This window comes from Physeter macrocephalus, chromosome 2 (assembly GCF_002837175.3).
Source record: "Physeter macrocephalus isolate SW-GA chromosome 2, ASM283717v5, whole genome shotgun sequence".
NCBI lineage: Eukaryota > Metazoa > Chordata > Mammalia > Artiodactyla > Physeteridae > Physeter > Physeter macrocephalus.
Genome location: NC_041215.1, coordinates 79,833,292 through 79,859,416, shown reverse-complemented (window position 1 = coordinate 79,859,416; position 26,125 = coordinate 79,833,292). Strand labels below are relative to the sequence as shown.

Below are 26,125 nucleotides of genomic sequence, written 5' to 3'. Positions count from 1 at the left end.
AAAGCACAATAAAGAGAAGCACAATAAAGTGAGTTGTGCCTGTATATCATTTATCCTGACTTGGGCACCAAAGCACGTTTCAAAACTCATTTGCCTTCATACACCTGACTAGCTCTCTTCACCTGCGTTTGTAACTTACTCCCTACCCTGCTCTGTAGATGAGGAAGGATCACTTAACATTATTTATTAGTGCTGCTTAGAGCTTTTAGTTCTTGAGTGACTCTTTCCCTTAATCCTAAATGTTATCAATATTGAGAGTGATGCTTTAAAATGGAATTTCTTGAAGGAATCTCACGTTCTGTGAGCAGTTGTTTTTGTGGAGGTGTCTAGAATAAAGTTGGGCTGTTAACCAGATGGAGGTGCTAATCTCCTCTTGTCCCTGTACCAAAAGGTGTGTTACACCTGGTGGGAAGGAGAAACATTTAATTTTCCAAATTCAGGGTTTCTTGCTTGCTTGCTTCTGAAGTAAAACCCATCTAGGCCTTTTTTTCTGCATAAAAGGAGGAAGGAACAAGCAACAAATTAATCAGACAGGAAGTGAATAACCACAGAAGGATGTCTGCCTCTGACTCAGTGTGTCACATTTAACGAGAGGCCAGAGCTTGTCCAAAATGGCTGTCCAAAAACGACCCCACGTTTGCATTAGAAGATGACGCCTTTCTCAGGGACGGTTTTCTCTCTCATATCTTGCTTGCTCCCTGTCTGCCTGTGTCCCTGATCATGCCTTCCTGCAGTATCCTTTAACGGTAAGAAAAATTATATTCAAACTAAATGTATTTCCTTTATTCAGTTAGAGGGAAGGACTCGATGGCTTTTGATGGACCATAGTATGTTGAGATAAAGTTGTTTAATTTTTCAGTAGAGTACCATGTGGTCGAGTCCTGTTGCACACAGGACTAGTTTCACTGCTATAGTGATTGTGGGCAATTTAGAACTTGCGTTTTGAACCAAAATGTAAGCGAGATTTTCAGGAGAATTTTTCCTGACCACTGGGCAAGTTTGGATCCACAGGAATTTTTTCTCCCGTTTAAAATGGGGGTTTATGTCAGTAACTGTATCCTTTCGGTGGATGGTGCAATTGTCCACATGACTGCCTTTGAATTGTCACTTTGGCCGGCAACAGTAAGTGCTTTTAAAGCAAAAGGAGCCACTGGAAGCTTCAAAGGAAAGTACCGTGGAGCTAAGCTCTTGCCAGTCTGTTGCTACAAACCCGTTACTTAAGTTCAAATCCCAAACCATTTCTAAGCAGAGTCTTTTAGGACAGTTTGTCTTTTAGAATCATTCAACATCCTAACAGTGCGGTGCAAAATTACTATTGCTAATCAAATTCTGCAGCATTCATTGTAACTAGTTACATTTAATATGATTAATATTTTGACATAAAATATTATAATTTTCGTATTTCAAACGGTGTACCCAGAGATCTACAGAGCAGGATTAAGGAAACTTTTTTGTATCAAAAAAATGCTTTTTTTTTCTTTGGGGCATATATGAAAAAGCAACTTGACTTATATTCCTTTTACCCCATGGAGAAATATAAAATAAAGCTTTAAAAAGTTAAGAGGGCACGTACAACTTTGGTCAATAAGTGTAAGTTCTTTTAAATAATTCAGTGACATAACTAGTGTATACAGTAGAAAATAGACAAGTGGTAAAATAAAGAAAAGACCGTAGGAGGGTTCTAATTAAGAAAAGTAGGACAGTTTGGTAGAGAGAAAGATAGTGGGAAAGCAGGATAAAGAATAAGACAGGATAGTGAGAGAGGAAGATGAGAAGCCTGAAAAAGATTTTGAGGTCCATTAGTGTGGAAACCATACCCTTACTAGTCACTTGGGCTGTGGGTCTAACATTATGTGTTAACTTCATAAAGTTATGTTGCTTCTGAACTGGAACATCATTTAGTCAAAATTCTCCGTTTATAGTCTAAAGAGGTTAAATGATTTATCTAAAATCATAGGTGGTTTTCTGATGCCCTTTGAAAAGTTCACCTGTTGGTTAATTGCTCACAGCTCTTCAATTACTCTAATATCTAAACTTTTAAGGATTACACAACCTCTGAATGAACTGCAGTATTCAGAGACCTTCCCATGGTGAAGAATTTTCCCTGGGGTCCAGCAGCAATTTCACTCTGATCGTTGACGAAATCAAATTCTAGATCTGCCCTATAGGCTGGAAGTTCCCCCAGCCTGTGCCAAAATGTAAGAGGAAGTGAGCTACCTAATTCCTGGACCTTTCAGGTTTTATGCACTTTTGAAGTCTGCTTAACATTTCACGAACACGTCATTTTCGTTGGGAGTTTCTGGCTATTTAAATTGTGATTCGTCCCTGCTTTAAGGTTTGACTCATTTTTGTTTTTCCAAATTGTCATACATTTACTTATTGTTGAAAAGAGCATTTCCCCTGGACTGTCAGATACCTCTGTCTGTATTTTGCAACCCTGAGTCCTGAAAATTAAAACTGAAAAAAAGAATACTAGAATAAGTAATGCCTTAATTAGTGTGCTTTTCTGAGAAATTTAAAATGCACTTTATATGCACCTCCCTTTTGCCATTCATTTGTAATGCAGAATATTGCATGGGTGTGCACATGTGGGTTACATCATCAGCTCGTGGTTTCTCTTTCTCATGGTTAAAAAAAGGAAAAGACAATGTTTATTGAGCTCTCACTGTATGTTAGGCTCTTGACTTTTGCTTATTTTATCTTTTTTAATGGCTAATACTTATTTAGCACTTGCCTCATTTAACTCTTTTTTTTTTTTTTTTTTTGTGGTACGCGGGCCTCTCACTGCCGCGGCCTCTCCCTTTGCGGAGCACAGGCTCCGGGCGCGCCGGCCCAGCGGCCATGGCTCACGGGCCCAGCCGCTCCGCGACACGCGGGATCCTCCCGGACCGGGGCACGAACCCGTGTCCCCTGCATCGGCAGGCGGACCCCCCAGCCACTGCGCCACCAGGGAAGCCCATGGAGCTTGGATTCTTAACCACTGGGCTGCCAGGGAAGTGGCGCGAACCCGGTTCCCCTGCATCGGCAGGCGGACGCGCAACCACCGCGCCACCAGGGAAGCCCTCATTTAACTCTTGAATAGTCCTGTTGAGTCGGTACCCTTCTCGCCATTTTATTGTGGGAACTGGACTTAGGCTAAGCAGTTTGCCCAAGGCCACTAACAACTAACTGTAATTTCAAGAGCTTTTTTCATAAATACAGTTAGGAGGCCACAAGATGTCCTTTTCTAATCCTGAGAATCTGGGATTGTACAAAGGCTTTGTTTTAAATGTCACAGCCACAGTAAATATCTTTAAGTGAATAATCTCAGGTAAGACCATTTCCTTTCTAAGTCTTCTGACCTTTTCAGAAGTAAATTTGGTGACTCTTCTGCTTATATTATAAGGCTACACTTTCAATGGTTAAATGAATAAAATATGTTGAGTATGTGGACCTATATGCTGTGAGTATGTGTGCATGAGTGTGTGTGTGTGTGTGTGTGTCTGTGTGTGTGTGTGTGTGTGTGTGTGTCTAGTGGAGAACAGGGAGGGGCAGATCTTAATCCTTTGGTAAAACTAAATGTGGTGCTGAGGATTTAGGGAAACGTAGTTTTGAGATTTGAGGCCCTTAAAGAGAGTACTGAAAAACAACAACAACAACAACCAGTACTTGTTAGAGATGGGAAGTTGTGGGAGGCAAATTGGTACTTTTTAGTTAAGTGGATAAAGTAGAAAAGATTTCTTTTCCCTTTCCCATAGTTAAACAAGGACAAGTAGGTGGGTCATTCAACTTAGCTTCATTTTCTCATTTTTGAGAGGGTTTAGCTGTCTATGAATTTGCACTAATTTTTCAATTAAACATGTAGGACAGTGTATTTTAAAAAAAATTTTACTTCATAGCAACCTTTATTTCCCCAGCAGTTACTCTTACAATAAAATTGTGGGTTTGTGTCCAAGCTCCCCTCTAATCGTAATGACATTGTAGATGCTTCAAAATGTCTTCTCTGAAAAATTCCCCCTACTCCCCAAATTATCCAACTTTTTATCTAAAAGAAGTGTTTCTGAAATAGCCAAGGACCCTCCAAGTACAGCTAACTGTACAGCAGAGACACAAACCCTTACCATTGAGAAGACAGCCCGCAAGCAGAATTCACTTAAGCTGTTGCCTTAAATGATGATCAACAGAGAAAAGAGCAAGTACATTTTGAGAAATGAGGGGTCCCGTGTACAGCAAGTGCATACCACATTCAGCTCAGATTGAGAAAAACAATGATCATGAACTAGGTGAGGCAGTTGCTTTGCTTATAAAGGAAAGCTTGTTTCTCTTCTCTACCTTTGGCTTCTTGGGTTGAGCAGCCTTTTCTGCTTCTCCTCTTGCATTGATTGCCTCACTGCCTTCAGCTCTCTGGAGCTTAGACTGAGGAGAGGAAGAGTCACAATAATAGAAACAAACTTTATGCAAACATATTAAAAGTTGCTAAAATGGCCAAAACGACATGCCAGGCTTGGGGGTGGGGCACTGAGCTGTTGCACTGGGCCTGGTATCAGAAAATAGAAACTACGGGCAACTGCAGCTGTGAAAAGACTGCTAAAGAAACAGGATGGCTGTGGTTTGCTGTGAGCATCAATTTTCCTGTTGAGCATTTTTACAGGAAGTTGAAGAACAAAGCCAACTTCATCTTAATTAGTTCTGATGGTTTGCAGATCTTAAACACATCCAACTAAGTTTGTCTCATGGAGGAGTTTCTAAAGAATAGAACCAAAAATAATCATGAGTAGGAATCCCCAAACTACCAATGTTAGCAGCAGTTTGAGTTTTTGCTAAATGATTTGATTTTAACAGTATAACTTGGAGTAGATTCATTACCTTTATAATGAATGCCTTTGCAATCATTTTTTTTATGGCTGCAATAACTCGATATGAATTTAAGGGCCTTTCCTTATTACAACACTGTCGAGTTGTATGTATTATAAATTTCCTTCTGTTAATATTTATTGGTCAAACAGTTGTGCATGTGTGTATTTATATAGATACAAAGAGGTGTGTGTGTGTTTGTGTATAAAAGCTGGAAAAATATACATCAAAAGGTTAACAAGAATTATCTCTGGGTATTATCATCCCCAACTCTTTTTCACCTAATATTTAATTATTATCAAATGCTTCCTTCAATGGTTAAATACAACTGTCGTGTTTTATTTTCATCTTCGTATTTTTATATTATCATTTTCTAAATGAATATATGCTACTTTTGGAAGCAGAAAAAAAATTCTCAAAAATCTAACCTGAAGACGCCAAGAGCACACAAGAAATATATACATGAAAATGAGTTAAGAGCATTATATATAAAGTAAAATATCAAGGAATATAAATAAAAACAAGATAGAGAATAGAAAGTAATGAGGGCAAGAGAACATTGGACGTTAGGAGCTTTTCAATTGTATTATTTCTATTATGTCCTTTCCCTGTACACCCCCACACACATACACAGTGATGAATTCAACCTTTTTTTAACAAAAAGTTTACTTTTCTCCCATTCATTTTAGGTAGAATAGGATTTAAGGGTGACTTTTGGCAAGATTTGCATAGCAAAATGCTTTATATTTTTGAATGGCCCAAAATCGTGATAAAACATAACTGGATAAACCTGCTTCTTATCCTCTCTGCTAGAACTTGGCCGATTCACACCCACGCCCTCAGGATTAGAGGCCGGCCTTCTGAGGATTATTTCATTGGACAGTGCTGGAAATCTCTCCCCTCTTCCTGTCATTCTATAGTGTGGGCCTCACATGGCATAATCTAGAATGAATTTGACATTGGTTGGAAGAAACTAAGAAACAGTTTATTTAAATAACTTGCCAGTTCTCTTGATCATTTTACATTCAGAGATAATTCTGCTTTCTTAGATGAGCATATTGAATAAGAAAGCATAAGTTTCCTGGGGCAACTCCGGACTGAACTCTGGGCTCTGATTGAGTGTCTAGTTGTCCATGCTGTTGGGGGAATACATTGCGGTAGGGTGGGGAGCAATTCACTCTTTCTCACAAGGTGTTCCCCATAACCAGTATTACACATTTAGCAGATGGCTTGGGGCCACCAGCTGCCCTGGTTGATCTAGGGTCAGTGTGTGACGCAGTCCACTGCCCAGCATCATTAAACCATGATGCTGACCTACTAGAAGTGTACTAAAACCAACAAAACCATCCATGTCTCTCACAGAACTAGGAAATTCCAGAATTTCTAAATATTGGTGTATATTGTGTGTATATATGTACATGTGTGTAGGTGACAAAAAAGAGCCAATTAGTGGATTTTTATTAATTAATTTATTTATTTATGGCTGTGTTGGGTCTTCGTTTCTGTGTGAGGGCTTTCTCTAGTTGTGGCAAGCGGGGGCCGCTCTTCATCGCGGTACGCGGGCCTCTCACTGTCGCGGCCTCTCCCGTTGTGGAGCACAGGCTCCAGACGCGCAGGCTCAGTAGTTGTGGCTCATGGGCCCAGTTGCCCCACGGCATGTGGGATCTTCCCAGACCGGGGCTCGAACCCGTGTCCCCTGCATTGGCAGGCGGATTCTCAACCACTGCGCCACCAGGGAAGCCCCAATTAGTGGATTTTTGAAGTCATTTATGTAAAATATTCTACTCTGTTCTCTCAACCCAAAGAATCAATTCCTTTATGAAAGGTTTATTGGTAGATCCCTCCCCTCATCTCAATAGCTTCCACCTAAAATTTGTTGATTTTTTTAGGGATTCAGTTATTAAATAAAACTTTGGTAAGCACTCACATTCCCTAGGGTTCAGGTTGATTTTTTTAATATATGTTTCATTTATTTATTTATTTATCTATCTATTTATTTATTTAGGCTGTGTCAGGTCTTAGTTGAGACATGCAGGCTGTTCGCTGCGGCGAGTGGATTTTCTCTTCTCTAGTTGTGGCGTGTGGGCTCCAGGGCATGTGGGTTCTGTAGTTTGTGGCATGCGGGCTCCAGTTGAGGCACGGGAGCTCGGTAGTTGTGGTGTGCGGGCTTAGTTGGCCCGCGGCATGTGGGATCTTAGTTCCCCTACCAGGGATCGAACCCGCATCCCCTGCATTGGAAGGAGGATGATTCTTTACCACTGGACCACCAGGGAAGTCCCTTGTTCTGTTATTTTCTTTACAAGACTTACCTGGATTTGTAATTATATTATTTTTCTATTTACTTGCTTTTGTTTTTATGTTTTTGCCTGTCTTCCCACTGGAATGTAAGCTTCTTGAGGTCAGGAACAACGTTTGTCTGTTTCATGATTGTAGTAGAAATTCAATAAATAGTTGTTAAATAAATGAATGAGAGGTCTCAAGATTACAGAAGAGTTAAGTGTGATTCAGTTCCCCTACCAGGGATCGAACCCGCATCCCCTGCATTGCAAGGCAGGTTCTTTACCACTGGACCACCAGGGAAGTCCCCCCTCAGGTTGACTTTTAATTTCTTTAATGTATGACATACAGTCCAGAGATAGTTTGGGTGAGAAATCAATTGATGGATTTTATTCAAAAGCTATTATCTTATAATTTTCACTGTGGATAGCAGACATGATAGATAACATGTATTGTTAAAACTGTGTTTATCATTTGCTAGGGCTGCCATATCAAAGTACCACAGACTGGGTGGCTTGAACAGCAGAATTTTGTTATCTCACATTTCTGGAGGTCGGAAGTCAAAGATCAAGGTGTCAGCAGGTTTGGTTTCTCCCAAGGCCTCTCTTCTTGGCTTGCAGATGGCCAACTTCTCCCCGTGTCCTGACATGGCCTTTTCTCTGCGCTCACACATCCCTGGTGTTTCTTCCTCTTCTAAGGACCCCAGTCATATTGGATTAGGGCCCACTCTAATGGCCTCATTCTAACTTAGTCACCTCTTTAAAGGCCATCTCTCCAAATACAGTCACATTCTGAGGTACTAGGGGTTAGTGCATCAACATATAAGTTCAGTCCATAACACTGTATGTGAAAACAAAAAACCCATTTCTATCTATGTGGTTTTCCTTATGCACATAAAATTCAGCACACAAGGTGAACATTTTAGAAAAGTCTGACTTTTCTCTCTATGATGAAAGTTATTTAAACAGAGAAATGATTCTCTAAAAGCAATTAATTCTCAAAAGTGTGTACTGTTAGAAGTTCTGTGCCTGGGGTCGGGGGAGGGTAGGAGGGCAAGGATCAGCAAATGGGTAGGGCCGTGATCCTCCAACTTCAGGGAGCCTGGTTCCCCTGCAAGAGATGATGGCCGACATTTGGGAGCCCCTGCCCTAGTCACTGTTTCCCTTCTTCTAGGGCCCCTCCCACCTGGGTACAGAGCTGCCTTTCCTGCCGTGCTCCCATCTCCCAAGGGAAGAACCAAATGTGGGAGGCCAAGCCCTCAGGCTGCCTCATTCCCAGGGGGGCAGCCCCACCCACACAGGACTCTGGGCAAAGCCAGGGCCTCAGCTCAGTCACCAGGCCAGGCCGTCCTCTGCCAGGTGCTCGAGTGGTACTCACACCAGCAGGGTGCGTGCTCACCTCAGGGACTACAGCTCTGGACCCCTCTGTTGATTGCTTACTCTACCCGGGCCTGCTGTACTGTTTCATTTCATCCGCCTCGTACCCCCATTTAACAGATGGGAAGGGGAGGCTCAGAGAGCTTAGTCTTATCCCAGGTTATTAGCAGCAGAGCAGAGTTTCAAAATCATGTTCTCCTGACCCAGGACTCATGTTCTCACAGGGATTCTAAACTTTTTCATTCATAGGCCTCGCTAGTGTCTGGTAAAGCCCAAAAAAGTCAGACTGCTTCTCTGACTGTTGTTAAATGCATAAAACAAAATACAGAGAATTACCAAGGCAACTAGTTACAGTGAAATAGATACAAGATCTAGCAGCAGATCATTGCCACAACTTCAAAAGAGATCTGCAACAATTTTAATATGATGTGAGAATATGATGTGAAAATATCATGTGAAAAGGTTTCAGGTGTGGTTTGTGGCCTGTATTCATAATTGAAGGAAGTGCTACATTGTAGTTAGAGTTTAGGGGAAATAAATATGTCCTTTTTTTCATCCAAGTCCATGAACCCCTGCATTCTGTCCACAGACCTTGTGGATGTGACGATCCAGGCTAGGAAGGCCTGTCCATTAGGATCTAGGCTGCTGTTGAGGCCCTACAGTCAGGCCCAGTCTTGCTTCTGACGTGCGCTCTCAACTCCAGGAGACCAGGGAAGTCCCTCCTATCCCAAGGCCTTGGGCTCTACTCCCCTGATGAAGTCAGGAGAGCAAGCACCCAGCCTTAAAGCTAGCCAGCCCCTCTGCCATGGGACTGGTTCTTTGCCCAGGCCTTGGGATGCACAGGGCTGATGCTGGGAGCTGTTCCAGCGACCAGCACATGGCTTGTTTGTGCGATACCTGGCTCTTCCACTCCCACATATTTAGTGAGAACCCTGCTTTGTGCCACATATTGGGAAGACCGGATGGAGTTCACGGTCTGGTTGGTAAGACAGCCGAGAAGGGGGCCTGCTGGGGGCCCGGCGTCGGGGGGATGAGGTTGGTCTTCTTTGACCCGTGTGCTGGGGTGGCAGGATCGGAGTCTGGGGTTTCTCACAAACTTCCCTCAAGGCCCAGCCTGGACAAGTCCAGACCAGCTGCTCTTCAGCTAGCAAGAAGCCAAGAGACCATGGAGGCCTCTGGAGTCACCTTTCAGTGTGGAGGTGGGAGTGGGAGTAGTTTGTCTGGAGGAGAGTGAGGGATGGGGGCAGGGGCAGCGGTGGGGAGGAAGGAGAGCTTAGCCTGGGCAAGGTGAGAGCGCCCACCCGCAGATGCTCTCCCCGTTGTTCATCGGAGGTGGCGGGGCTGGGGGAGGCCCAGCCTCTGTGCTCCGGAGGTTTATTTATAAGTCAGTTAATGCGCAGAGAGAGCCATGATAGCAACGACAGAAAACTGTAAAATACTTAGATTAAAGAGGCCTCACAGGGTGGCAGTCCCCTGAGAGTGTCCCTGTTCCATCATCTGGCCCCTAAGGCGTACAGAAGTTCAATTTGATCTTTGCAACCAGAGACTGGCTTATGAGAACCAAACCCCTAAGAGGTTCCCGGTAGCTGATCAGAATCCACTTCTTCCTCAGTGTTAGGCCTAACAGGATGGCAGGTTAGCTGGTGAGCGTAGAACCTGATGCAATGGAGTGTTGAGGGGCCTTTCATCCACTGAGCACGTGGACGGTCTGTCCCATGGAGCCCGTCTCTCGGGCCCTCTGGGTGGACGTGGCCACCCCTTCCTTGCTTAGCTGCCTCCTCAGCTGTTCAGACCATTGCTTTGGCCATAGCAGCTCTGACAGTTAGTTGGGCCTGAATCCAGTTTCAGATCCCCATCCTTCCTCCTGGTCCTAGGACACAACCCTGAGGCTTCTGGAGGTTCCCCTGCAGCTGGAGCACCCCCTTCATAGGCCTCCAAACACAGGCCCCCCCCCAGCCCTCCTTATTACACTGCCCGTGTAGCCCCACGGGGGACTGATTAGTGTCACCCAGAAAAGACCATTGTAAGGAACAGATTTTAAAAGAACCCCTGTCTGAGACAGGCTCTTATTGAAAACCGGATTCTGACCGGGTTTACAGGTGAGCTGCAGTACTAGTTAGCCCTTTACCTGCCTAAAAATGCTTATCTAAAAAGAGCAGGGATCAAAAGGACTTGATGTGAATGACTTTCGCGGGTCTTTTAGCGAGTTATTAATTTCTCTGAGTCCCAGCGTCCTCCTCCGTAAAATGAGTGGAATTATGCTAGTTTGCAGTGCGGTCATAAGTATCCAAGACGACAGAAATAAAGTGCCCTTTATCATCCAGTTGACTGTTAATAGATGAGAGCAGCTCTTGCTGCTCTAGAGTTTTTTAAATTTCATTTTCTAGATGGCACTCAAAATAGAACTGTCAGAAGCTCTCTTGATTCCTGTCTTCCAGTAGCTTTGACAAGTTTGGCCGTGTCCTCTTAGCTTTTCCATTCCGTTTCTGTCACAGAAAGCAAACCATCCAGCAAAACTTCTATAGAAAGTAACAGCTGACCCTTGAACGATGCGGGGGTTAGGGGCACCGACCCTCTGCACGCAGTCAGCCTTCCGTATCCCCGGGTCCTCTGCACCCAGGTTCCGCATCCTCGGATTCAACTACCCACGGATGGTATAGTACTATAATGTTTACTATCGAAAACAATCCACATCTAAGTGGACCCGTTGTTCAAGGGTCATCTGTATTTGTTTCATGGTATAAGTTTTCCACATTAACTTTCAGTGGTTGAACTAAGTTAATACTTTAAATTATTTTTTCTTTTGGCCGTGCCACGTGGCTTGTGGGGTCTTGGTTTCCCGTCCAGGGATCGAACCTGGGCCCCCGGCAGTGGAAGTGCAGAGTCCTAACCACTGGACCACCAGGGAATTCCCTAATACTTTAAATTCTAAGAGGTTGTTTTCTGCAATTAAGAGACTATTGAAAATAAAAGATAATTCTGAGGTTTGAAATTCAGGACACATGTTCCACAGAAACAATGTTATTCAGGTGGTCAGTGTTCCAGGCTGCTCACTTGGTTTAAGGCCTCTACCACCAGGCTTCTCAAACGCATATGAATCACCCAGGGATCTTGTTAAAATGCTGAAACAAATTCAGTGCAAGCAGAGGGACTGAGATGTGATGTTTCTAACAGCTCTGGGTGATGCCCCGCTGCCAATCTGGGAGCGCTGCTGATCCAGGAGTAGCACGATCTGGGCGGGAGAAGCTGGGATACTGAGGGGTGAGTACGTGGGTGAGGGCTGCAGCCTGGGGCTTCTGCTTAGACCCAGGGATGGGACTCCGAGGACTGGGGGAAAGGGAGACAGGGTTCATTGCTGGCACAACTCTGGGGGAACGTCCTCACCGTTGTTTCTTCAGCCCCTGATGTTTGCCAGGCTGCCCCCTTCGCCGCTGCTACCCGCCAGGGCTTCCCTGCGCTGTCTCACCGCCACGGAGTCTGGCCTTCCCTCTGTCCCCAGCGCGGTCAGACTCTGCAGAAAGCCTTTCTAAGGAAGCCTATTTGTAGTAAATGGCCCAGAGTCAGAGGTTTGATTCCTCCTCTCTTTTTTCCCCTCTTTTTTTCCACTCGGATCCTGAAAGGAAATGCCAAGTAGCATAGAGGTAGGAATCCAGCCTTCTTGCCCATCTTATCTTCCCGTATTCCCATCTCCTTTCCCCGGAGGACTGTAAGAACTTTGAGGGCAAGTATAGAAATATAGATTCATCTTTGCATTCCTGGGTGCTACCCAGACCTAGACAGATGTCAAGAATCTCAGAGAAGAAAAGCAGCGGAGTGGAGAAACGTCAGGAATGTTGGAGAAGAAAAGCGCGGGCACGGAGTGGGCGGGGGTGGGAGAACGGGAGAGGACTGCGCCATGGAGATGAGTGAAGAAGAGGAGCCACTTGAACATCGGACTTGGCCAGGATACATTTCTAGCAGTTTCCTAATAACCTCCCAGCTTACTCGGGCGGCAGGCCAGGGTCCTTCCCCCAACCTGCTTTGGTGGTGTTGGGATTGAGCAGCATGAGGCACTGGATTTTGCTTCCAGTATCTCCAGGCACTTTGGCTGAGAAGCCTCCCCTGCTGACCTCCTTCCAGAATAGTAAGCCATGCCATAAAGGAGTTCCACGTCTTAAAAAAGTTGGGCTTCGTGAATAGCTGCCACTTTGACGGGAAAGCAGGAAGGAAGATTAGGATGGAGTATTGCTAAGAAGTCTAATACATGATGGTGCTTTGTTTCTTTTTGTTTTTACAGATTTGTCAGCCAGACTGCTGAAAGCTTAACTGTCCAGGATGCCCGTACCGCCCCCTCCAGCACCCCCGCCACCGCCCACGTTTGCTCTGGTGAGTGATTCTCCCCATCCATGGCCCATGCACAAAGCAAGCTAAACAAACTTGAACCTGGCACACATGTATTTGTTTTCAGTGTATTCACATTCTGGCTTAAATATGAATGATCTGGTAAGCTTTCCAGGTGCTGGAGTAAGCCAGAGCCTGAGATGCAGCAGGTAACAATACGAAAAGTTTTGTAGTCTAAGGTCTCATGTGATGCGTAGGACACACGTGGAATGTGGATTAGTTAGGTTTTCTCTGCCTCGTCCATCAAGGAGACGTGTCCTGTTCATTTGAACACGCTGGCCCAGGACGGTTGGCAGGAGCGGTTCTGCCCAGCCTGCACTGTTTTCAGCTTCTAGCCTTTAACATCTGGGCAGGATAGTCCAGAGACCCAGTCTGTCTGTCTGAAAATGCATCCATTAAAGTGTCCTCCAGACTCACTTTCTTTTTCTCTGCCTTTCGCCATCTTTCTTCCCACTCTGTTTTTGACAAATAACCTCCATCTTCCACTCCACCCGCCCCCCCACACACACACTTACTTCGCCCTTTAAATCCATCCTCGCAGTTCCATGTGTACTTTCCTAAGGAATTTCTTCTCTGGGCTCATCCTGGCCCCCGATGGACCTGTCCTCAGAAGTTAGTGCACCCTCTTCCAGGAAGCCGGCAGCCCTCCCTGCAGTGATACGGAAGGTCTCCCAGACGCACCCCCCAGTACGTGAAGCCTTCACTGCTAAGGAACCTCCCAGTGATGGGCCCTTCACTTTTCACTTGGGGAAACTGGAGCTCAGAGAGGAAAAGTCTCTTGCCTAGGCTTCTATGGTACACGTTTTTTATAACCCATCTAAGGCTGGAACCTAGCTGGAAGAACAGACCATTGATTAGCCCGTTGCTATTCCAAGTGTGATCCTCCAGCTGCTGGTTAGAGTCCCCCAAAAATAAGTACAGAAATTTAGAGTAAGCGCTTAGAAACACTTATAGCAATCTGATAGTGGTGTTATGTCTATTGTTTCTAAGGTTGTATTTTGTGTGTCTTTTTTAAACTGATTCATTTTTCTAATAAGTCATTGTTATTTTACAAAATACCGGTCCATGACGGATTGGAAATTTTTTTCTTAAAAATTCGTCCTTCCCTTAGATAAGTTTGAAAAGCTGTGATCTGGCTAACATAGAAGGACTAGTTTATATTTCCCCAAAAGTATAGGTTTTGCACCACCACTGAGTCGTATGTGCCTTGATTTTTTTTTTAATTTTAATGCTCATGTGTTTAATATGTATTCTAAAAGTTATAAGTTATTCTAAAAGTTATTAAACCCAGGGTTTAATAGTGAGTTAATTTAAAAGAAAATATTCACTGAGAAATAGTATAGTAAATAATATAGTGAATTGACTTAATGAAAAATATTAAATAATAACACAGGTAGCGTGAGAAGATGACAAAAGTCACAGAAGTTGTACCAGAATGGTTGAAGTTTGGGACACCCTGGTTTATTCTATCCACTCATTTCTATCCATTATTACCTGACTAAAAGCAAGGTCCTAGGATATAGAGACGAGAAGAGGGAAAGGTTGGTGGCCATCGTAGGACACCGTCCAGCGGAACAGCACAGTCAGGAGATAAGTCAGCACCCAAGGAGGTCAGGTGTCAAAGTAAATTTTGAGGCAGAACAGGAGACCAGGGAGGGTTGCTGATCCAAAACCATGAAGAGAACGAACGTGGACATGGCACTTAACCTCTCGACGCCTCAGGTTTTTTCATCCTTAAAACGAAGACAATAGGTAATTCAAAAAGCTCTTTCTAAGATGTCCAAGGCATGTTGTTTGTTAAGTTATAAAAACAAGTTTCAGAGCAATAGAGGATGATCCATCCCATTAGCAAAAGCGAACTGTATATGCAAAGAGCCTTTCTGGAACTGACTGCCAAGAAGCTCTTAACAGGCTTGCTTCAGAGGAGGGTTGGAGGCCAGTGGGGAAAGGGCATTTTATTAATTTTTTTTCAACTGAGATATAATTGACATATAAGACTGTATAAGTTTAAGGTGGACAGCACATTAATTTGATACATTTATGTATTATAATTACCACCATAGTTTTAGCTAATGCCTCTATCACATCACATAATTATCATTTTTTTGTGGTGAGAACATTTAAGTTCTGGTCTCTTAACAGCTTTGACGTATATAATACAGCATTGTTAACTATAATCACTATGCTGTACATTAGATCTCCAGAACTTATTCATGTTTTAGTTGCAAGTTTGTACCCTTTAACACCTCCCCATTTCTGGGAAGGGGCATTCTAGACCCCGCGTTTATCCTTCTGTCAGGTTATAGGGAAGGCTCTGGAGTCAGGCTGCCAGGATTTGAATCCGAGCTCCTCCTCTTACCAACTGGGTAACCGGGTTGATGATTTAACTTCCCTGTGCCTCAGTTTCCTTGACTCTAAAATGGAAATCAGGACTCACAGGGCTGATGAATTAGTATACATAAAATGCTAAAAACAGTGCCTGACCCATAGTAAAAGCTATATAAATGTTAGCTGTAATTATCATGAGCAAGTACTACTTTATAATTTAATTAAGACCCTTTCAGCTTCATACACAGAGATTCCGTTTAGCCTGCTTCAGGGTTTTTCTTAGCTCTCCCTCTGCCTCTAACGATAATAAATAGCTGGGTCAGGTATCAAGCTAAACTTGCCCAGGTTTACTCCTTGTGGCCCTTGCTGGCATCTGTGAAATCAGAGCCTTTCAGAAGGGCTGGGGTGAGTGAGCCTCAAAGGACTCTCACGGCTGCCAGAAGTACCACTGGGTTTGGGGACGACGACTCTCCCCGGGACCAGGCCAGACCAAGCCAGTTTCCAAGTGTGACAGACACAGGTATGTGCCTCCTTCCGAGTCCATTTGCTGGCCTCTTAGTGTTCCCACTCCCTAAAAGAACCCTGAAAAAACAAAATCCCAATTTCACAGTAAGAATCTTTCCCAGGAATTCTGAAATTATAGAAAATACCCAAAGGTTTTATTTATTTACTTTTTATTTTTTGGCTGCTCATCGCAGCTTGTGGGATCTTAGTTCCCTGACCAGGGACCAACCCCACACCCCTGCAGTGGAAGCACGGAGTCTTGACCACTGGACTGCCAGGGAAGTCCCCCCAGAGGTTTGAAAGCAGCACCTTTGTCAGCTGTGCAGTCTCTGTGGGCTAAGCTTTCAAAGGGATTAGGGAACTATGTTCAATATCCTGTAATAAACCATAATGGAAAAGAATTTAAAAATAAAAAAATTTTAAAAAGGGATTAAACATCAGGAACACCTTAGGCCAGAGGAACATGAAGGGAGTTTGGGGGGTAATGGAAATGTTGTATATCTTGATTGTGGCGGTGGCTACACGATTGTATATGTTTGTCAGAATTCACAGGACTGTACACTAAAAGGGTGATTTTACTATTTGTAAATTATACCTCCAATCTGCCTTAAATTAAAAAGAAAAAAATCTCTTGTCAGTGTAACCAGAGGGAATTATTTTCTAAAATTTTGATGGATTAAAAAAAATACAGCTGACCCTTTTTGATAAAGACAGTTTTCCTCTTGCACCAGGTTAGTTCCAAAAGACAAGAAAGAGATGTTCTTCAGAGAACATTCTAGGGGATGAAGCCTCATAATATCCTGCAAATTCCTCTCAGACTTAAAATTCCCTACTCGTTTCTAGCCATCCACCCCTTGCTCTGTTGGTTACGGCCAGATTGTGGTCTGAATTTTCAGAGACTTTTATCAGGGAGTGACTCTTCCTGCGTTAAAAATGAATGTAATTTATTGCTGCATCTGCTCCCAAATGTCTGGGTCTTAAAAAGAGTGACATCGGGTCTAAAACTTGTAGAGAATTTATAGCCTATTGCCAAGAATCTTAATAACAAGCTCCCAATACGCTAGCTGTCCCCACCGAGTGTTGCAGTACATGATTTTAATTCAAAAGATGAATACGAGTTTGCGTGTTTCCTTTCAGGCCAATACAGAAAAGCCTACCTTGAGTAAGTCAGAGCAGGCTGGGAGAAATGCTCTTCTCTCTGACATCAGCAAAGGGAAGAAACTAAAGAAGGCAGTCACCAATGACAGAAGTGCACCGATATTGGACAGTAAGTGAAAAAAGTTATTTTCCATGGAGATAAATGGTTTATGACCTAACAATCAACTCCACTCTTCCCACCAAAAATTTTTTTTTTTTTTTTTTTTTTTTTTTTTTTTGTTAACAACAGCTGCAAAGCTAGCAGAATAAGGGACTGCATCACTCATTGTAGGCCATGGCTCTGGCTTGGGTTCCCTCTAATGCTGCAGGAAACCAGTATAATAATTCTTTGTCCAAGACACACACAGCAGCAATTCTCTGAATTATTCACAACTCTTTACAGCACTTTCTGGAAATTAACCCTTTGCTCATCTTACCACAGAGCAAAAGGCAGCATGAAATATGGAAAGAGCCCTAGTCTTGGAATCAAAGGATGTAGGTTTGAGCCCTGACCATCTCCAACCCTTTGTCTTCATTTGTAAAATGGAGATAATACCTGTTCTACTGCCCTCAAAAGTTTGTTGTGAGCATCAAATGAGACAATGCTTCTGAAAGTGTTTTGTTGCCTGGAATGTATAATTCAAGTGTAGTTATGATTATTAAGGGGTTGGAGAGAGAAGAAATGAGATCACAGCTTTGCTTACTGACCCATCATAAATCTGACATACTTTCTGGAACAAGGCAGGGTATATATAAACAAACAAGTACCCACCATACAGGGCTACTTATTAACACTTAAAACAGAATGAAACATTACAGATGGCTAGAATCTACCGGAAGTTAATTATCGGGCCTCAAGACTATCATCTCACACTCCTCACACATTTCCACTGCCAGCCAGATGTGCCCAAAATTCATCCTCGACCACAGATGCCACTTGGAACTCAACAGGAATTAGACTGTCCTAAACTCACCAGAGGGAGCTTTGTAGACAAGTGAATAACGATGTAGGATTTTAGCCAAGTGGAGGAATTTCTAGGAAAAGTGCCTAATGAGTAGAAGAGAAAGATCAGCGTTAGGTGAGAACATTGGTGTGGGAGGAAGGTGGAAAAGAGGAAGACCAAGACAAAGGCCTTTGAGTTTTGCTCTTTACCGGGCAAGGTGGTGCAGATGGAATGCACCACACCTCAGTGGAACTAGAGGGTCTTTGACTTTTGACGAAGTCTTACCTCTGGTTCAAAATGCCCACAAAATGGTGTGGTTATTGTATAATCAATTGCTTAGTTTTCCTGATCTGTGTCACAAGGTTCTCCCTGGGGTTGCCCAGCCCAGTCGCTTCTTTCTGGGGAGCTTTGGTCCAATAGCCATTCAATCGTGGTGCCTGGGATGGGGCCAGAGGAACTCCACAAACTGCCAACCTCTAGACCAGAGCCCAGTGGTTCTCTCCACTATGAGAGGGAGCCTAGGCTCTGGAGAATTCCCTAGATGTTGAAGGAGAATGGACAGTCTGGGTCCTAGTCCTGAATCCACTAGTGGAAGTTCATTATATTCTTCAAGATACACTTCTCTCGTTAAATGGAAAAGAGTGTTTGTTAGTTCTCCCTCCCATCTGCTCAGTGATGTTTAAGAATGCACTTTGCTTTGTGGACACCAGATGCAACCCAATGCATGCCCTTGTTGTCCATGCACTTAACTGGACACTAACACTGTTGTTAGAAGCTCTTTGCAAGTGGCAAAGTCCATCCATGGTTTTGTATTTGTTTGCAGGTGAAACCTCCCTGGGTTCTATGTCAAAATGTTGACCATGGTTATACATGACATAACTCTTGAGGTCAGCTTTGTCCTCCAATTTAATTGTTAGCAGAGTGACCTGGAGCCAGTTAGCTATCCTCAACTAGTGTAGCTTCTCTATCGCAAAGCTGTACAACTGTTGCAAGTTAAGAACACTAGTGGACAATGTCTGATAGAACAAGTTCATCGCTCTCTTTGAATGTTCAATACCAGGTAAAGGTGTCCTATGAAATGCAGTATTCCAGAATGTATCGTTCATCAACAAATAACGTTTTAATGACAAGGGCATTATTAATACTATAGGCAATAATTAAAATTAGTAAAACGTTTCAATTTTATATGGAAGCAATTTTGCATACACTTCCAGAAATTGTTATTCTAATTTGATATATCATACTAGGCGAAGTAATTCTTGTGAGTTCAGTATCAGATTGTTTCTTCTATCAGCAGAGTTCCCATAAGTATTCCAGAAAGTTCCACACCTAGAAAAGATACAGAGCTGACACAGACTTATGATCAATCTAATCCAGAAAAAAAGAAAACACAAATGAATAAATAGAGCTCAGAAAGCAGATTAAATAAAAGATTCAAAGCAGGGCTTCCCTGGTGGCGCAGTGGTTGAGAGTCCGCCTGCCGATGCAGGAGACATGGGTTCGTGCCCCGGTCCGGGAAGATCCCACATGCTGCGGAGCGGCTGGGCCCGTGAGCCATGGCCACTGAGCCTGCGCGTCCGGAGCCTGTGCTCCGCAATGGGAGAGGCCACAACAGTGAGAGGCCCGCGTACCGCCAAAAAAAAAAAAAGATTCAAAGCAGATTTTCTAAAATTAAGGATGCTACAATGAAGTTATATGCTAAAACATTTTGAAATCTTAAAGAATTTAACTTTTTAAGAAAAGTACAAATTTACCAAAAATCATTCATGAAGCTTCAGTGAGCAAGGAAAAAGTTGAAAACTTTATCAACTTACTTTTTCTCTAAAAAGCTTTAGGGCTTCCCTGGTGGCTCAGTGGTTGAGAGTCCGCCTGCCAATGTAGGGGACACGGATTCATGCCCCGGTCCGGGAAGATCCCACATTCCGCAGAGTGGCTGGGCCTGTGAGCCATGGCCGCTGAGCTTGCGCGTCCAGAGCCTGTGCTCCGCAACGGGAGAGGCCACAACAGTGAGAGGCCCGCGTACCGCAAAAAAAATAATAATAAAATAAAATAAAAAGCTTTAGAGCCAGATGATTTTATCAGAAAATTATTTAAGATTTTAAGAAACAACAAATTCAAATGCTATATAAATCATTCCTAAATGTAGGAAGACATGGAAAGCTATCTGTTAGGTATAATGAGATTGGCATGATCTTAATATCAAAACATGACAAAGGCAGCATATATACAGAAAGAAAGCTGGTGTATCAGTGTCTCAGGGGACATGTGGCAATGCCTGGAGGCATTTTTAGTTATCACAACTTGGTGAAGGGAGGGTTCCTACTGACACCTAGTGGGCAGAGGCCAGGGATGCTGTAAACATTCTACAGGGAACAAGATGGTCACCCACAACAAAGAATTATCTGACCCAAAATGTCCGTAGTTCCAAGGCTAAGAAACCCTACTATAGACCACTTATGATCGCAGACGAGAGGATACTAACTAAAAATCCAAAAACTCTAATTCAATAGTATATTAAAAAAATAATTCACCAAATCCAGAGTTTGTCTCATTTTTAATGTTAGAAAGTCTATATATCCATCATATCAAATAAGGAAAACCATATAATGATCTCAGTAGATCCTGGATAGGCATTTGATAAAATTCCATGCCATAAGAGAGTCTCAAAAACCCAGAGTGGAAGGATCCTTGCTAACCACGAATACTTAGAAAGAAAAAAAAGTTATTTCAAACCAACAGTCAGTATGTAACTTGGGGGCTTCCCTGGTGGTGCAGTGGTTAAGAATCCGCCTGCCAATGCAGGAGACACGAGTTCGAGCCCTGATCCAGGAAGACCCCACATGCCGCCGAACAACTAAGCCCGTGTGCCACAACTACTGAGCCTGTGCTCTAGAGCCCGCGTGCCTAGAGCCCGTGCTCCGCAACAAGAGAAGCCACCCCAATGAGAAGCCCGCGCACCGCAACGAAGAGTAGCCCCCGCTCGCCACAACTAGAGAAAGCCTGTGCGCAGCAACAAAGACCCAATGCAGCCAAAAATAAATAAATAAATTTTTTTAAAAATGTAACTTTGAAACATTAGAGGCATTCTCATTAAAATCAAAATATGATTTCCTTTATTTTTAAAATACTAATAACGTTAATAATTTATTTTTAAGATAAATATATAAATGTATATTCTTTATAATTATTTTAAAAGTCTTTAAATTAATAAAACATTAATAACTTACACTGTTATGGAAGCTCAGTCATCAAAGTAATTTCTTATATAAAACAGAAATAAGATACACAACTCTTAGAAAAGAAGGCATACACCTTTATTATTTGCAGAGCATTTGTCTACTAGAAAATCCAAGGTAAAAAATAAATTTTAATTCTGAAAAATGCAGGAAAGTGATTTATTAGATATCAAATGAAATTTCCTGATGCCAATAATAACCAAATCCAAAATATAGTAGGAAAAACATTCCTTTCATAATTTCAACAAACAAAAATGTATTTGAAGTGACCCTAAAAGAACTATGGGTGACCCATATCATGAAAATTACAAAACTTTAGTGAATAAATCAGAAGAGATGGGAAAATATACCATGTTTCCATAAAGTCTAAATATCAAGAAAGTGTCAGTTCTCCCAGATTAATTTGTAGATCTCATGTAATACTTACCAAAGACTCAACTTCTCCCAGATTAATTTGTAGATCTCATGTAATACTTACCAAAGACTCAACAAGGTTTTCCAGGGGTAGAACTTTAAACAGTACCTTAACCTCATAAAACATATATACATACATAAATTGTTAAGAGACAATTTTTTAAAGAGGGTATAATCATGGCTCTAATACAGATATAAAATAAACATATATCAAAGATTTTATTTAGCTCATTAATTAATGAGGGAACGAATATAATGTTATCAATTCAAAGGAGAATTCAAAGTACCACACATATGTAGGCAGGTGAGTGTTGAAATGAATTTATAAATAGGTGCAAAACGGGTCAATCAATTGCATTACACTGAACACAACCAATATGCATTTCTATGGACAAATATCATTTGCATTATTATCAGTTTTGTACAATTTAATAGAGTTGCAGACTAGCTCAAAGGCAATGGGAAATAACCCAGAAGGCTAGACTGGATACTTAGTAATCTTTTTCTTTCTTCTTCTTCCTTTCTTTTCTTGTTTTCTTGTTTGCCTATTTTGAAATCTTTCACAGTTTTTTGGCAACAAATGCAAAATAAAATCTTTGCATCGTCTCAAGTTGCAAAGAATTTTTAAAATATTAAAGTCTACTGTTGGGTTTTATGATATTAAAAAATTGAAATCAACCTGGAAGGCCATCAAATAGGTAGATGGATAAATAAATTACAGTACATTCAGTGTTCTAAAACACAATGCAATCCTTTAAACTCATGTTTTCAAAACACATTTAGTGACATGGGAAATGCTAACAATAAAGTATTGACTGAAAAAAGCAAGCTAAAAACTATGTAGTGAATTTGGTCGTGAGAAAAAATATGTAAAATGAAAAAAAAAAAAAAAAAAAAAAAACCCTGGCAGGGAAAAATACACCAAAAAAGTTGGTATTTCAATGAAGCAAAATTATGGGATATTTTATTTTCTTCTCCTTTATTTTTACTGTTTCCTTTCTTCTCACCTTTTATTGCATCTCCTCCTCCCTTAAGACTTTCTTTCTTTGAAGATACTTTTATTTACCAAATCCTATGATACACAATAGATATTAACTCATGTGGCAGCCAGCCAAGTGGGGGAAAGTCATTATCTATTACTGATTCTTCTACCACTGGGCTTGCGACTGCCCTGGAGTAGAAAGAACCTTCTGCTTTTCTGATGGGGGATAGGGTGAATCCTGAAAGTCCTACCCTTTAATGAAATTCCAGGTGTTCACCATGGGCTTAGGTTCTGCCAGCTCTCTGTTGTATCGTGATTGTTTACTTGGGCGAGGACTGGTGAAGTTCTCTGGTGGTGTCTTCATACATGTGTAAAGGCTGTGTTTTCTTCCTTCTGCAGAACCTAAAGGAGCTGGTGGTGGTGGCGGAGGCGGCGGTGGGAGTTTTGGAGGGGGTGGACCACCCGGTTTGGGAGGACTGTTCCAGGCTGGGATGCCAAAGCTGAGATCCACAGCCAACAGGGAGAGTGGTAAGGAGAGTTTCCTTCCTTAGTTACTGAAGACAAGGCTGAGTCTGGTGGTTTTGAGACTTGGCATCCCCTCTAAGGCACTGTGCCCTGTGAAACATTTTAGATTTCTTGAAATGTTAACACTGTTTTATAAGAGGGACTCAAGGGACTTCCCTGGTGGCGCAGTGGTTAACGCCTGCCAACACAGGGGACATGGGTTCAAGCCCTGGTCCAGGAAGATCCCACATGCCACGGAGCAACCAAGCCCATTCTCCACAACTACTGAGCCTGTGCTCTAGAGCCCGCGAGCCACAACTACTGAGCCCACGTGCCACAACTACTGAAGCCCGCACGCCTAGAGCCTGTGCTCCGCAACAAGAGAAGCCGCTCTGCAATGAGAAGCCCGCGCACTGCAACGAAGAGTAGCCCCCGCTCGCCGCAACTAGAGGAAGCCCGCACACAGCAACAAAGACCCAACACAGCCAAAAATAAGCGAAATAAAATAATTTAAAAAGAGGGACTCGGGCTTCTCTGGTGGCGCAGTGGTTGAGAGTCCACCTGCCGATGCAGGGGACACGGGTTCGTGCCCCGGTCCGGGAGGATCCCACATGCCGCGGAGCGGCTGGGCCCGTGAGCCATGGCCGCTGAGCCTGCGCGTTCGGGGCCTGTGCTCCGCAACGGGAGAGGCCACAACAGTGAGAGGCCCGCGTACCACAAAAAAAAAAAAAAAAAAAAAAGAGGGACTCTATTTAGCATCTTTTTTTTTTTTTTTTTCTTTTTAAATCAGGATCAGACAGCTCCATCGAGCTGTTAAATATTTGCCCAGTGTCCTTGGGGTAACTTGTACTTTTTTGTATTTTTCTAAAGGGTAAGCTAGAGTGGGAAGAAAAGGAAGGAGCAAATGGGACTTGCCACCCTTGGAAACTCTGCCTGGTGACCTGGCAGATTCAGCTTTCTTTGTGAGGTAGTCTGACCCACCTGTCGAGTGTAGTAAATACTTGTCTCTTTTCAAACACACAATGGAGCATGTCATACGGAATATAATTACATATCTCACAAAATCTAAAAAGGTGTTTTGCCTGACAGACATTTGGCATTTCAGAGCTAGTGATTCTAAGTATTCTCTGCAGGAAGCCATGGAAATGAGTCCTACAGGATTGTCTGTGAACACGATGGCACAGAAAAAAGTTAAACCTGGTCATGCCTAAATAAAAAACCTTACAGAGTGTATGAGGCTCTCCCCTGACTATGACAGAAGCTCAAGAAATTTCACCATGAAACTTTATTTTTTAATGTTTACTGTGTTACAAGAATTTTACTTCTAATTCTGTGGTCTTTTAAAATGTCCACTGGGAAAGTGTGAAATTGTCACCTTCATATGAAGATAAAGTCACTGAATCCTCAGGGTTACCTGGCTATTTTAGTTTCGGATTGTCAACATCTAGAAGGAGACTCAAGAATATGAGAGATTCTCTCTTGCCAGGCCTGCATTTAAATGTGTTTATTTAAAACCCACTGATGAAAGGACTTGAGGCAACTGACAAATGCATACATTCAGTACTTTAACAGGAGGTAAAGAAATTCAGGCAAAAGACAACTGGAAGTAAAACAATGAAATGAAGATGGAATTTAAGTTAGTACACAAAATGCTATAGTATTTGCATAGTATACTATCTGCATAATGGGTCCCATCCCTGTAACGTATATGTGGATAGTAACTGCACCTTTAATCCAAACTTGGAAGGTAAAACTTATCACAAGTTGGTGACATAGAACTATACCACACAGTCAAGGAAAATATAGCTCATTTCTAGTGCTAAAGTCAAAATAAAAAATTCTCTCAAGTTCACATTACTCATAAATCCAGCCAAATGTCTCTCATTGTGCCTTGGATAAAATCTGAACGCCTTCTGGCCTACAAGGCTCTTTATGACCTGGCCCCTGCTGGTCACTCAGGCTACGTTTCGTAGGGTTCTCCTCCATGCTCACTGTGCCCCACGCACATAAAAGCCTTGGTTTTTTAACTTGAAGCTCATTTCCACCTCAGGGCCTTTGCACCTGCCGGCCCTCTGACTGAAGCACTTTTCTTCCTCCTCTCCATGGCAGGCCTTAGCTCAAATGTCACATCCTCAGAAGGGCCACCCCCGTCTATCCTGGCCTCTCTGGGCATTCTTCATCTCATCAGCCTATTTTAGTTTCTTTTTAGTTCTTATAACATCTGAAAGTAGTTAGTTTACTGGTTTTTTGTTTATCTCCCCCAGAAGAATGTAAACTACAAGAGAGCCAGATCTTTTCTGTTTTGTTTACTCCTCTGCCTCTAGCATCTAGAATAATGGCTGGTGTATAGTATAGCAGGTTAATATTTGGTACATTAATTAGCTCATGGTTGAACTGGGTGAAGTTTTTTCAGACTAAGCATTTTTTGAGAATTAGTTTGGGTTCTAAGAGACTCTGGCATGGTGGTTTGAGTTTTTCCATAACTTTGGTTCCTCTTTAGTTCTTCCCTTTGTTGAACCAAAGCAGTTGAATATTAATTATGTATTAATAGTAGGGTTGTTCTGTCCTCTCAGTATTAAAGTGGAAGTTGACCTAGTAGGGAAAAACGTTGTATAGTTGCCTACTTGTTTGTAGATTAAGACCAGCCACTGGTGTCAACTCTTTTAATTAAACTTTGACAGTTTCTTTTTCCTTTGACGGTTTCTTATTTCAATCATAACTCTTCCACTATATTTTTCCATCCTCTCTTAGAAATTTACCTTTAAAGGTTCTAGGTAAGCCCTCCCATACAGAAGCTTATATTGGGATAACTAATTTCTTCATCTAAGACGGCTACATTATTTTTCAAACCTGAGAGGCACAGGGTGGGGGGACAGGGATAGTGATGGGGAGAAAAGAAAATCATTAGCAGAAATCCCATGTACCAATGCCATCCTGTTCTCGACCTCATGAAATGAATAGGGATGTCTCCAGAACTCTTACCAACTTCATCCTGGTTCTTGTCCATCCATAATGCCAAGAGAGCTCTCCAGAATCCCTTTGAAAGCTGATGGGTTGTGGAATCTGGGAGTAGAAGAGAAACAGAGACCTGTGATCTGTCCCTCTGCTTCCAGGAAGGACACACAAAACCTAGTTTATATAAATAATAGTTACCTATCGTTTACAGCATCTAGGAAAGGGCTTCCAGTAGCTGGCAATTTACTCTAGTTC

General features: G+C 42.5%; 1 protein-coding gene and 1 long non-coding RNA gene across 7 annotated transcripts in view; one reads left to right on the top strand and one right to left on the bottom strand.

Moving 5' to 3' along the window:
• WIPF1 (WAS/WASL interacting protein family member 1) overlaps nucleotides 1–26,125 on the top strand; it is a 125,843-nt gene that overhangs the window by 87,607 nt on the left and 12,111 nt on the right. For 2 of the 6 annotated variants that reach the window (XM_024122169.3, XM_024122170.3), the window contains 4 exons: nucleotides 11,661–11,747; nucleotides 12,763–12,851; nucleotides 16,836–16,965; nucleotides 22,811–22,939. In XM_024122169.3, coding sequence (XP_023977937.1) covers nucleotides 12,801–12,851; nucleotides 16,836–16,965; nucleotides 22,811–22,939 — 310 coding nt within the window. In that variant the 5' untranslated portion in view covers nucleotides 11,661–11,747; nucleotides 12,763–12,800. Of the gene's footprint in view, nucleotides 1–436; nucleotides 747–11,660; nucleotides 11,748–12,762; nucleotides 12,852–16,835; nucleotides 16,966–22,810; nucleotides 22,940–26,125 lie in introns of those variants that run through there. The other 4 variants (XM_024122171.3, XM_028479266.2, XM_007113768.4 and 1 more) reach the window with 3 other exon arrangements.
• The window catches only part of LOC114484253 (uncharacterized), a 29,374-nt gene continuing 21,143 nt past the window's right edge, over nucleotides 17,895–26,125 (bottom strand). Inside the window, exons 7-8 of the long non-coding RNA XR_003676925.2 lie at nucleotides 19,594–25,978; nucleotides 17,895–19,108 (exon numbers count right to left, since the gene is read on the bottom strand). This is a non-coding gene — a long non-coding RNA (uncharacterized lncRNA). The remainder of the gene's footprint in view (nucleotides 19,109–19,593; nucleotides 25,979–26,125) is intronic.